General features: G+C 30.9%; 1 protein-coding gene across 7 annotated transcripts in view; it reads left to right on the top strand.

The window, feature by feature from the left end:
- Window positions 1-14,488, top strand: part of LOC127287886 (pseudouridylate synthase 7 homolog) — a 757,063-nt gene that overhangs the window by 566,790 nt on the left and 175,785 nt on the right. For 3 of the 7 annotated variants that reach the window (XM_051315038.1, XM_051315030.1, XM_051315037.1), the window contains one exon: window positions 11,545-12,047. In XM_051315038.1, coding sequence (XP_051170995.1) covers window positions 11,545-12,047 — 503 coding nt within the window. Of the gene's footprint in view, window positions 1-3,756; window positions 3,839-11,544; window positions 12,048-14,488 lie in introns of all 7 variants that reach the window. The other 4 variants (XM_051315035.1, XM_051315036.1, XM_051315031.1 and 1 more) reach the window with 2 other exon arrangements.

Genomic DNA, 14,488 nt, shown 5'->3' with positions numbered 1-14,488 from the left:
TATATATATATTTTAAAAATATTATTCCCCGAGCGGTGATTGTGTTTTGTTCCTATCATTTGGTGAAGATGGGGGCGTGAGTGTTGGAGATGGTATTTCTCGTGAGAAATCAAAACCATCGTCTAAAATGGAATTGATGTCTGGAACGCTCTCCAAGAGGCTTGACATCTGTATGAAAGAAAATGACAGCATAAAATAAAATAGTAAATTTTAAACCATTAATAATATTTAAATCTTCAAAATAACCTTTTCTTCATTAAAACGGATTCCTAAAATATCATCTTCCTCGTCATTATCTTCGCCAATGATCATCATTATTATCATCGTCACTATCATCATCATCATCGATGATAATATAATCATAATCATTAAAGTAATAATTAATTCTAACGTGATACGTTCTAGTATTGTAAACATGACTCAGAAAGATGCATCATCAGAATCAGTGCTTAAAATAATTGTCGAGCCCTGACTATCAAACTCCATACCTGACCCTATTTCGGAATCTAATTCGGGGTATTGGTTTTCATCTTTTTTTTTATTTCGAAAATTAAAGTAAAAATATTAGAAGAAAACTTTAACAAAAGAAATAAATTGAGAAAGAGAACTTTTTTACTCTAATAATAATAATTGATTTAAAAGTTAAAAGAAAATATGTTTGTTCCAAAACCATAGACAAAAAATAAACATAAAAGTAGAGAGAAAAAGATAGATAGAACTAGTAAGAGAAATGCTATAAAAGTATAAAAGAAACATACAAGTAAAGAAAGAGAATTGAAAAAAGATAGATAAAACTGTAAAGAGAAATACGTAAAAGAAAATAGAAAAACTAAAAAAGTGATAAGAAACATAAAAGTAGAGAGAGAATTGAAAAAGATAATCAAAAATTGAATTAAAAATAGATGAAAGAAGAAAAATAGTATGAAACAAGAAAAACAAGTTATAAATTCAGATGTTCATTACATGAACATTTTGCTTCCTCTTTACGATCAGCAAAAAAATTTGCTTCCTCGTGGAGAAAGCAAAACTTTATTGCCAAAATGTGAATTTTTGATTTTTTAACTTTCATTAATTCTTTAAATTTACCTAAAATGTATACTTTATATATATCGATGGATTCGTCTTGACGTAAGGAATACAATTTTATTATATATAACCTTAAATTTTTCTATTTAAAAATTTTTTTTGGGTATTTTTCAAAATCCTTTGGTCAGATTTGAGATATTAATATGATAAATGAGCCTACCAAATTTTATCTAAATCCATTAAAACCTGTTAAAGTTATCTTCTAAACAAAAAAGGGATCCACACACATACATACATCCGGACAATTGATCAGGATCTCATATAACTCATATAACATATAACTACAAAGCTTCCTCCACGAGGAAGCAAAAAGAAATAAGTGGAGATAGAGAAACGAAGACTGAAATAAAATAGAAATAAGAAGACACGAAAATTGAAATGAAAAGAAATAGCTGAAAGAAAAGAAATGGTAAGAAAATTGAAGAAAAGTTTTAAAAAGGAAGAGAATCTAAAAAAACAAAATCCTGAAAGAGAGAACAAGACCTAGGAGAGAAAAGACCTGGAAGAGAGACATCACCTGAAACGTTCGGAGCTGAAAAAAGAATGACTCTGGTCCCTGGCGTGCTGCACTCTATACCAGCGCTCCCCACTATGAAGCGATGTCCCCGGCTGAGCTCACATCGATGCGGTGAGAGACGGAACTTTGCATATGAACCCGGCGTAGGTTGCGGGATAGACGCAGCCAGCAATGGGGATCCTCTGGATACTTTTTCCATACAGGTTCAGATAAATACATATTGTATTATATATAATGAAATTTTTAAATTTGAATTGGGTAAAAAAATAAGTGGCACCATCTATTAGAGGCAGCCGGTACTAACTCGGTCGGTAGCTTATAACACCATCCACTTTAAATTAATTTTTTTTTAAATTCAAATTTCCCGCCAAGTAAGTTACAATTTATCGGTAATCGAAAGTAGCGCCATCTGGCGGTGGCAGCCCAAACTAAAGCGGGCGGTAAAGTATAACACCAAGCCACTTAAAAATAAATATTAAAAAAAATCAAAGTTTACGCCAAGGGAGTTTGAATTGGACAGTAATCGAAAATGGCTTCGGAATCAAGCTTTGGCAACCGGTACTAACTCGGTTGGTAAAGAAGAACACCAAACCACTTTAAATTGAACTTTTAAAAATTCAAATTTCCCGCCAAGCAGGTTTGATGTAGAGATTTTACGTGATATTTCAGATGATGGTTCTCCAAACCATGTAAATATATTAAAAGCACTTGAATAAAATTAGTCCATATTTATAATAAGAAATATAACAATTTATTTGCAACTACAAGTTATTTTGATAGCACGTGGATAATACTGTGTTATCTACTCGATTACTCTATGCGTACTGTCTCTAACCATATCCAGCAACCTGACTCCCTAGCAACGGTTGTCAAGGTTCGCGTCAGCCATCACGATGTAAAGTGGGGGAAAGGTAAAGCTCTCCCCACATTGAATTGGCCGGTGGCGCCATCTAGCTGTGGCGACCGGAATTAACTCGGTCGGTAAAGTAGATTCCTACATTACCGACCTCAGTCGGTAACTGGACTGATACCAGATTAGTATTACTACTTATAATAAATTGAAATTAATAAAAACATTAAATTTTTATAATTATTTAACAATAATCGTCTTAAAAAGGAAAAAACTTATTGATTTTAATAATAATACTGTCAATTTCATCATTTTTTATACATTTTAGACAGAATTTCAATCTCAATGTCGTGTTTCACGAATGCGATGTGAACAAATATTCAGTAAAGCCATTTATATATTCAATTCATTTCGTACCAATGAGTTTTCATAGTTTGAGAATTCAAATAAAATGTCTAACTCGTCTATTGAATTTGTTTTGACAAATTGAAAAAAATTAAAGCTCAAAAGTTTGTTCATTGAGTTAGTACGAATAAAGAGTTCAGAAGTAGAATTTAGCTTTGTGAAATTCAAGAGAATTGAAGTTTATTCATTTCAATTCAACTGAATTAGGTTTTATTTGCTGGGCTGTGTGCTTTTTTTTAAAGATCTGGTAAACAATTGAAGCTCCGGGAAGTAGCGCTTGGCGAGTTTTTTTCTCCAGGCCTTAATTGCTAACAAAAAGCAGTGCAATTGATCCTTCCAGTTCTATAACTCGCCCGACGCTCGGACGAACGTTCTATTGGTAGTCGGATAGAAGCTAGCGTCACAGCGGTTCAACATGTATGCGAAATCGTACCGTCGTTGCGTTCGTCGTACTCCCACTGCGCCATCTACCTAATGATTTCCCCTTCTGACGTCACGGAGGGGAGTATATTGAGTAGATGGCGCAGTGGGAGTACGACGATCGCAACGACTCTGCGATTTCGCATATATGTGGAACCGCTGTCAATGGCTTTCTCGCTGCTACCCGACTACTAAAGCAGCGTCTACAATAAGCGCATCAGACGTGGACGCGAACGTGCTGACGTCACCCATTTGAATAACATTGTGACGTTAGCACGTCCACGTCCGACGCACTTATTGTAGACTCTGCTTAATAGAGCGTCTGTACGAGCGTCGGGCGAGCTACAGAATTGGGAGGCTCAATTGATCTGGGTAGTCTAAGTCTGAACTATATCTTACTAAAATCTACAGTTTTTAATAATTTTTTATATATAATAATGCATTACAATAATTTATTATTTGCTTTTTTAATTTTTAGGACGTATTAAAATGGAGAAACATGAAGAAGTTACAGAAACATCCCCTGATGATCCATGTCCAAGTTTTTCAACATCCAGTGGGTAATTTATGCGTATTATTTATTAAATATTTGATGGTTGTATATGAGTTTAATTATTGTATCTCTAAAATAAACCATGATTAAAGATGCAGATTAATTAGAAATTAATTTGAAATAGTACGATATATGGTTACAGTCATTAGGATTTAGACCGGTTTTTGTTCTTGCTCTAAGTGCTCAATAAGCAAGTAAAGGTTCTCCACCATTTTTTCTCTTTAACTCCCCAATTTACACTCTGTGACATTTCAACGTTGTGAGTATACCTTTCGTTGGTTTAAATACATAGGCCGATTCATAACAGTTCGATTAAAATATTAATAATTTTCGATCTAACTCTTAACGAATAGACTTTTTTCCACAGAAGATTATAAGAAATAGATAAAATACTCTCTTTAAGGGGAGGTTCTCACTGCGGGAGTAAAAAAATCGATGTTTTTTTAATTGCATTTTTTGAAAGCTATATACAGAGTAAAGTGATAAATTATAAAATCAAAACTAAATTTTAATTTAGAGCAAGAAAAAAAATTTTCCCGGCTATTCTGTACTAGCTCATTTACAATTTTATTAGACGGAGAGTGGGGAGGTTCATTAAAAATTCACAAAGCATTATTTTAAATAATTTGACATAATTTATTTAAAAGTAACCTTAAATCTAATTTAACAAATAATAATTTTAAAAAAAATTAATCGGGGTTAACAATCTTCGATAATAGGGGAAAATGTACAACATTTTGGATACCTAATAAACATAATTCTCAAAAAAAGCGAAGAAAAACAAATTAATAAATTTTATGTGAAAACGCAAAATGGATATCCAAGCAAATTGCATACAAAAAAAAGATCACTCAAAATAACATGATTAGTCAATTCGAAGAAAAACAACAAAATTGAAATAAAAACTACAAAAAAATGTTTATCTAATTTACTCTAATTATTATAATTAGAGGCTCTTGCCAACCCAGAGACCGATTAATAATTATTCACAACAGATTTTCATGAAAGTGGGAAAAACTCGCAAAAAGGGGAAATGTCATAAAAAATATAGGATACCGCAAAGTAAAATCAAAATTAAATGTAAATATCAGGGCTCATGACCAATTATTATTACAGCAAGCTAATATCGACAATAATAATAATTTTCTCTAATCAGCAAAACAATATCTCACACAGCAACAGAAATTGTCTTGTGTAGCTCGCTATAACAATTAAATGAACAAAGAATTATTGCCGAAAACAAAAGGCTCACCTAATAATTTTTACTTGAACGCACTACACTATAATTTGTCACTCAAGGTAAAAGAAAAACTATTACTCAAAAAAGGTGACTTCCCTCGACGGTGGTCGCAGAAAGAGAAAGAACTTTTTCTTCTCTCCTATTTTGTCTTGCTAGTTAGGTCTCACTCACCGGCGAAAATCTGGTTTAGTGAAGTATCAAGATAAAAAGAGGCCCCGGGTTACCAATTGTCGTCGTAATTAGATTATATCCAATTAATCGAAATTATGATGTTTCTTCTTGCCTTATCTCTTAAGACTCTTCCAACGCGACTAGATTCTACTAGGCTGATTCAACAAAGAACAAAACCACCACCTAGGATCGAGCATAAATCAAATTGTATTTATTATTTTGACAATAAATACATTTTCAGCGACGTATTTTGAATAGATTTATCCGGAAAAATCCATGATGTGTCTCGGTTTCTGATTTATAGTATAGATTGAGGTTAGCGCAGTAAACGACAAAAGGCGGGAAAATTCAAATCTTGTAACTCGTACTTTTGAACATTCCCCTCAGCAAAGTTTGACAATCTTTAGAAATCCACAGGAATTGAGGTAAAAATAGAGAAACCGCTTTGACCAGCAATCCAACGGCAATCTTCGATGGTTATCTTCAACATCCACATTAAAAATAAATTGAATAACAAAAAAATTAAATCTAAAGATTATACAATTTTTTTTGAAACCATTGAATCGGGTCTCTTGAGTTGTTTGCGACCATCCGTCGACCATCCCCACATACCGCCAAACCCCACTTGCCGCCGGTCCCCCTCTCTTAGTCCATAGTCGTATCAATGAAATCTAGTGCGGGCTACCATTACTTATAAAATATTTTTGTTACTACTGTACATATTATAAACATTATAATATACAAATAATTCCGTTATTATAATTTTATTTCAATGGTTCATATTATATTATGTTATATAATATATTAGTAGTATTTATAGTACATAATAATATGCCCCAAATTATTATGTATGCGCCCTGTATAATACGGACCTATGTTTTGGTTAATGGGGCGCTGTTAGTCAACCGGTGGTACCTGGGTTCTCCGGTCCCGCACAACCGGCGGTAAAACACTAAGTGTGGTGGACTCGAGTTGTCGAACTCGAAGTCACACCACCTTTTGCAAATTGCAAGTTGGCAAAAAATGGACTTAGTAACAAGTTCATAAAACCATGAAAGTAGATTTTTCCCCACTAAATTGTCGTGCAATAAAACAGATCGTCAGGGAAAACATCGAGGCAATTCGTTTCCTGAGTCTTGAGGTGTGACCACGAATCGGTTGATTAGACCGATTTTCGTTTTAATAAAAAAAAGTAAATTGAGTGTTATCAGTAAACCAATAAAAAAAGAAAGAAGGATGAGAAAAAAGATAATAAAAATATGTAATAATTCTTTTACTTCTGTTTTTTTAATTCTTGGCTGGATACATGCTACTTTTTCCCAAAGCATGTAATAACAACTGAAGAGACTCAGCGAGGATTACAATTATTTAAAAGTTATATTTGCCAAGAAACTTCACCAGAAAATTTTGATAAAATATTAATACGTTTTGACGAAATCAGAAAAATAATGGAAAGCCTTCACAATGTAATGTACATGTTTAATTTAATAAATTTTCTATAAAAAAATATATTTAAATTTCTACTGAACTGGTTTTTATGTTTTCTGCAAATTTTAATATGTACTCCAAAGGTAAAATAATTATAATATGAAACATGAATTGAACAATCACTCAGTGATAATTTCAATTAGGGGAGTGTAGTCAGGGTTGGACATAGTTTTGACTTTTCTCTATAACTTTCCCTGTAGGCCGAATTTTGAGATTTCTTGCATATGGTTCGAAAGATCTACTAAAATGTAATGTTTTTGCTGAACATTGTAAAAATATTTGACCAAAGTTTCGGAGTTATAGTCAATTAAAAAAAAAGAAAAAATAGTAGTCAAGGTTGAACCAGGTAGTCAGGGTTGAGCCACTGTAGAAAATTAATGAAATATGCAGATAAATGATTAATAATGACCTTCAAATAATAGAATGGCGCGCTCAAATACACTTGAAAATGTGTAAAGGAACCACGAAATTCAAATAAAAAGCTCTTATTATGTAATTTTCGGATTTTCGCTTGTATCGCGAAGCTGGTCTGAAAAGTGAAAAAAAATATCAAAAATTTGTATTTTCTTTCTTTCGAATGGAAATAAAGTTTTTGACAGCTCTTTTAGTCGACGAATGAATTTCAATTTCAAGAACCCTTCATAATTGCAAAATTTTTGGGTGGCTCAACCCTGACTCACGCGTCGTTTAGCGTCACATCACACACAAAAATAAGCGCGTTATCCAAACACCATATTACGTTCCACATTTTCATATAAAATCGTAATGAACAATTTGACATATTTTTTCTGCACTTAATTGTCTTCTTTTAAAACAAGAAAAAAATTTTTTGTTGAGCGTACAACACTGACTCGCATAATACGTCTTTATTGTTCGCACACTTCACTACAACGTATGTTAAAAGTTCGCTGACATTGCTAACAAATACTTACATACAAAGACAGATGGATCTAGTGTGGTAAAACAAAATAAACGCGATGGCTCAACCCTGAATCGATTGATGTATATAAAGTTTACTTTTTACCAATAATTATAAAATTGATCGCTACTTTGGTTGTAATCCTTCTTTTAATATTGAATATGTATAAGTGTATCATGATGAGGAAGCTAAATGATCATGAAATAAACACCTAGTTTAATTTGATGGAATATGAGCATTGTGATTGTTTTTCCACCATGTTATAGGATCAATGTCACATGATTCTAATGAATCTTTTAAATATAATTTTATTTCCTCTTTGGCGTTCATTATTTTCTGTTCAGTTTCATATTTTCCTCGAAAAACTTCTGTATTTTAAGTATTGGTTCGACAATTTAAAAAATTAATTTATTATTAACCCAATGAGTAACAAATTATGAATTTTGATTATTGAATATAATCATATTGACATCGTCGGGTTAGTGGAAAACTATGCCATTTCAGAAAATATTTGAAAAACATGCCATTCCGCGTGAAGATTGGAAAAGATGCCTATTCGTGAAAACCGTGTGAAACATGCCATCTCGGATGATATTTGAAAAACATGCCATTTCGGCGAAGAGTTTTTTTCTCCTATTTTAAGTTGGTAATACTCTTTGAAATAAATAATAGGCATCTCTAAAAAGTTTTTTCTCGGATTTCTGCTATTCTTATTAAAAAATTTAATAATGAAAGCACTTTTTTCAAATTAATCAAATATCTAAAAATGCCAAAAGTTCGTCAGATTTCTTGTAATATTTTTTGTTTTACTTTTTTTGCACTAATAGAATAGTGCACTATTATGTATTAAGTATTATTTATTTGAATTGTAAACGAAAAGTTATCTTTAAGATTATATGCAAATTTCAAAGAGTATTACCAACTTAAAATAGGAGAAAAAAACTCTTCGCCGAAATGGCATGTTTTTCAAATATCATCCGAGATGGCATGTTTCACACGGCTTTCACGAATAGGCATCTTTTCCAATCTTCACGCGGAGTGGCATGTTTTTCAAATATTTTCTGAAATGGCATAGTTTTCCACTAACCCGACGACATGTTTTGTGTACCTGAAGTAGTTTCATTGTGAGATTCGTTCTTCTGTTGAAATGGATTTGGAGGAGACGAGTCAATTTCATTTAATTTTTTTTTCTTTAATGATTAGAATATAAGAAGAAGATGTCGGATAAGTGTCACCGCTTAATATTTATTTTGATTTCTTCAAAGGTCCAAGTACATTAATATAATTTTTGATGAGTTTCTATTGACAAGCTGTTAAATTGTCCAGTACTCCTATAAGAAAATATTTTTTAATATTTACTAAAACTCATTAAATAAGTAGGGTAACTGCATCAGTGGTGGATCATGCACCAGTGGTGGATCAACTGCGAGAAAAATGGTCATTTGTGTTTACACGTTTGTAAGTACATGAACCGCAAGTGTCGGTAATTGTTAAGAAAGTTATACAGATCAATATTACAATTTAAAAAAATTTTTAAATTCATCGCGAAGAAAGCAGGACAACAATTACTAAAGTGGTGACAGAAAACAAGAGTTTTCCTTAGCATGTAAGTTAAGAGTATATTTTGGAATAGAAAGCTTTGGAGCCATTTTAGGACAATTTTTAATTCTTTTCACAATAGGAGGCATTTCGTTTCATCCCCATAGAGCCCTGAGAACAATATTTACGTCTGTAAGTAGCGCGTGTCCATTGTTTTGGGGTGATCCACGACTGGCACCAAAAAAGTAACAAAATCTAGTGGTGGATCAGTCCTACTTTTCGCATGTTGACGCATTGTTTTATTGAAAATTTTATGAGTTAAATTTTAGTTAACACTAATTCAAATGTTTATTAATTGTTAACACCTGGGGGTCGATTACGTAACTTTCCCACATCTCACTTCCCACATTTTTCATCCCACTTCCCACATCCCACTTCCCATATTTCACATTCCACATCTCACTTCCCACATTTCACATCCCACTTCTCACATTTCACTTTTCACACTTCACATCTCACATTGTACATTACACTTTTCTTATCACGCTTCCCACCTTTTATATCCCACTTCTCACATCTCTCCCATTTCCCACAAGATGTTGGATGTGGGAAGTGGTATGTAAAATGTGGGAAGTGAGAAGTGGGATGTAAAATGTGGGAAGTGAGATGTGGGAAATGGGATGTGGGAATTGAGAAGTGGGATGTAAAATGTAGGAAGTGAGATGTGGGATGTAAAATGTGGGAAGTGAGATGTGGGAAATGGGATGTGGGAATTGAGAAGTGGGATGTAAAATGTAGGAAGTGAGAAGTGGGATGTAAAATGTAGGAAGTGAGATGTGGGATGTAAAATGTGGGAAGTGAGAAGTGGGATGTAAAATGTGGGAAGTGGGAATGTTACGTAATCGACCCCCTGATTTGAAATTGTTAAATTTTTGTTGAATTAAAATACCCAGAATTAATAAATGTTATTTATCATTGAAACTGAAGCTTTAAGAGTTTCTATTTATTTATTACCAAAAATTCTAATAAAAAGATGATTAATTAATATTTAGTCACATTATACCTATAGAAATGAAAGAGGAGGGGATATGGATAGGAAAGTGAATTTGAAAATCTGTCTGTAAAGCCTTATAAAAGTTGCAAAACGTCTCAGTCTCGTAATTTTAAAATGCAATGTTTTTTAGTATGATTTTTTAAGCGATCCACCACTGGAGCAATCTATAACCATGACTGGTGCAAACAGTGATCCAGAATAGGATCATTGACAAATTATCTTTGATGGAGCATTAAAGTAAACGTAGGTGTCAAAATTAAGTCTAACCTTGAAGGAAATGTCTATTGGAACTATCTGGTCCATAATACTATAAAGAATAACCTCGAATTTGTCTAAAAACAACCTATACAGAACTTCAAAGTCAAAATAAGAAAGTTAAGGGGCTTAACTGATCCACCACTGGTGCAGTTACCCTATATATTATTTAGTTTCAGTATTTTTTCGAATTAGCTCTTCATAGATGTAAATTAAAATTTTGTTTAATAAATGCACCACATTTTAATTTTTTTATATTTTTGCAGTTTTTTGCATTCTTAATCAAAAAGTTCTACAAAATTTCATTAGAATGATACTATAGAAACTCTATAGAATTATTCTATGAATACTGGTGAACATTCTTTAAAATTTCTTTGCGGATTTTAGTAAAAACGTTTTCTAAAAAAGGTTCCATTCACATATTACGTGAAATTTTTATGTTGAGAGGGGGTTAGACATAGTATCACTCTCCGTTGTAACTTAATGTGCAAATTATAAAAAAAGTATCACGTTGGGGGTTGAGGGTCTAAATTACCTAAAATTTTTTATAAACGAAAAAAACTCTTTTATTGTTTTGAAAAATTTAAATTTCTTTTAATTTTGTATAAAATTAAAAAATTAACATTAGTTTCAAATAACCAATTCATTACTTTAATTTATAATCATATTACAGAGTAAAAATATTATATTTCTGTGTAGTAACAAAAAAATGTATGTGTTATGTCACACAATTTAGTAAGTTATATAACAAATATGGAACAATGTGACATAAATTAATTTGTCACCTTGTGATGTAATAATTGCATTACTATGTTATATAATAAATATGTTAACAAATTCTATAACAGTTATATCACAATAAAGTATTAGTGTTATATCAACGAGTTACTTTCTAATTATATAATGGTTACATATCAATAACATCACAATTTGACATAACAATTATTTTTTATTTAATTAATTTTTATAAAAATATAAAGTATATAATTTTACAAAAAATTTACTTCGATTAGATTAAATTATATATTGCTGATCTTCAATTTTCAGATGCAAAAAATCAGCACAAAATGACACTCGTTTTGGAAAAAGACAATTATCTATTCAACACAGTTTTCAAAACAAACGGAAAAAATACGATTTTAATTTGCGATTAAAAGAAGTCGATGTTGGCATCACAGAGTATATAATTAATCACGACGGATTTTTAGGAACTATTAAAGAAAGATACAGTGATTTTCATGTTCATGAAATGTCACTTGATGGTCAAATTGCGACGCTTACTAATCAAGAAATTCCTCCTGAATTAAAGGAATTAGAAGACATAGAACAATTACGAAATACTATTCCACTAGTGGTTCAAAATCAGATTGATTCTTTATCTGATAAAGATTTATCCGTTTCTACTATTGAAATTGATGTCACTGACTGGGATAAAGTGAAACGAAGAGCTGTTCATGTTTTGGTTAAAAGTATTCCAAATGCTGTCAGTCAAACACTAACAAAAGATGCAAGAAAAGTGATTACAGTGTCAAAAAGCACCTACAAAAAAGGTATGTGTTCAGGATTTGTAATTTTATTATAATTTTAAATTAAGTCACTTTAAAAAAAATTGAGTTTTTTGAGTTATATAGAGATATAGATATAGCTATATTGATGTTGTCGTAGATTGTAACTAGTGTTTGTTGTTATTATTATTGCTTTGTTGCTTGAACGATTGAGAAGGTTGCCGGTCGATGCGCGCATTTAAAACATTCGTTCATTTATCTTTTCCCCAAATTTCGATGGAATTATAATTGTCGAATTTTCGTGCAAATTCATTGAGCTATCGTATTCAATATTCTGTGTATTTTCGAAGAGCTATCGTACTCAATTTTTATATGTGAAAATTCGTTCACAAATATTGAAACTCAAGACTATTTCATTATTTTATAAAATTCAAATTAATTTTTTAATATTAATAAATCAGTTATAATTTCCCAAAAGTGAATTTAAACATTTTATTTCTTGTGTAACTGGTGCACTCATTAGTGTTTGTGGTTTTTAAATAATTTTATTTTTGCGAGAGTTTTTATAAAGAAATAATTTTTTTAACACTATTTTATTAATTTTACGATTTCTCTGCTGTTTTCTGATAAAATTTTATAATATTTGGTGGGTATATTAAAATGTCTCCTTTAATTACATTTGGAATTTTCAAAAATTATGATTATTTCTTAAAAATAAATTGTTATTTAATTAAACAATTTAAAATTTAAACGATTTTCTATGGTAGGTATGGAAAAAATTAAAAAATCTGCATTTTTTTACTTTAACACAGTTTTTTTGTGTGTATCCCCACGTGAATCGGTTCCCGAGAAATTTTACGGAATGACTCCGAGAGTAGTTCCCAGAAAATTCATGTAATAATTCCAGAAAAACCAATTTACAATTTGTTTATTAGTATATTCCCAAGTGTCAAACTATATTTAACCCATCAAGCCTCAAATGTACTGAAATTTTAGTCTAACTTCAAGGAATGTTTTTTTACAGAAAAAAAATTCCAATTTTTCGGGAAACCTACATCCAACGTGTTTGAGTGTTTGGCCCCCTTGTCCTAATTGGTGTTGCCCTATTCTCACCACGGACGGGAAGGTAGATAGATTTGAAGAATCATTGTTTTAATATTTTTGTTTTTTTAAAAATATACTTTTTTGTTTTTTTGAAATATTTTTTGTTTCTTTTCAATTCCTGATTTTATTATTTTACTTACTTTCATATATTATGCTGTGTTTTTTATTACTAAAAAACATAGCATAATATATGAAAGTAAATAAAATAAAAAATGAAAAAAAAATTTATTAGTAAATCAAAAATTTTATTTTAATAATAAAAATTTTATTAATAAAAAACACAGCATAATATATAAAAGTAAATAAAACAATAAAATCAGGAATTCAATAGAAACAAAAAAATCCAAAACATATTTCAAAAAAACAAAAAAAATATATTTCAAAAATCAAAAAAAAAAATTAAAAAATGATTTTTAAAAACTATCTACCTCCTCGTGGTGAGAATCGGGCAACACTAATTAGGACTAGGTGGCTAAAGATGGTATTCTAAATGCATTTAGTGAAATTTATCTATTTAAAAAGTTTTTGGTCTTCATATTGAATCCGCCATTTTTATTTTCCAAATTCTGACATCAAATTCGTAATCAGCGACCCCGAAAACCCCCCCGAGTAAGAATTTTCAGCTAATTTGGACACAATTTAAAAAATTTGGCACATTTAAATTATTTTTTATAACTTTTTGAACTTTTCGATGCCATTTTGAAAAAATAAAATTTGGAAGAGGGGGAATATTTTTTTTTTTGAAGTTTAACAATCGAGTGTACGATTTATATACTTGATGGCTGTCGGAAAAATTGTTTTCCTTTCGAAATATTTGTAAATTTATTAAAAAATTATTAAAAAATCGCGTGATTTTGCAAATAAACATTAATGAACATTATTTAACATTTTTTAAGCCTTTTTTGTTAGCATTTTCGGAAAAACCACACTAAAATAATTGGATGTGGGTTTCGCGAAAAATTGTGATTTTTTTTCTGTAAAAAAACATTCCTTGAAGTTAGACTAAAATTTCAGTGCATTTGGGGCTTAATGGGTTAAGGTTATTGTTTTGTCAACTTTACTAAGAATATTAATTAAATATTTTCAAAGTACAATAATACAATGTAAATAAAATAAACATAAATATATAATATGAACTGTTCGCTGGAAAAACTGTTTCTACCGTATTATTTATCATATAAAGTATAATAATCATGTTGATTTACTACCCAATAAACAAAGTTGTATAACAGAAGCCTGGATTCCGTATACCAACTTCTAAGCTGGTATACGGAATCTTGACTTGTCCGTATTACAGCCTTTACTGTAATGCGTAATTATAAGGAGGTTCTATACGGACAACTTTTGGATGACTTTTAATGATAATATACCTGTTTAAGGAT

Source organism: Leptopilina boulardi, unplaced genomic scaffold (assembly GCF_019393585.1).
Source record: "Leptopilina boulardi isolate dan_hultmark-lab unplaced genomic scaffold, ZJU_Lbou_2.1 LbouV2_377, whole genome shotgun sequence".
Taxonomy (NCBI): Eukaryota; Metazoa; Arthropoda; class Insecta; order Hymenoptera; family Figitidae; genus Leptopilina; species Leptopilina boulardi.
This window is presented reverse-complemented; position numbering and strand designations above follow the sequence as displayed.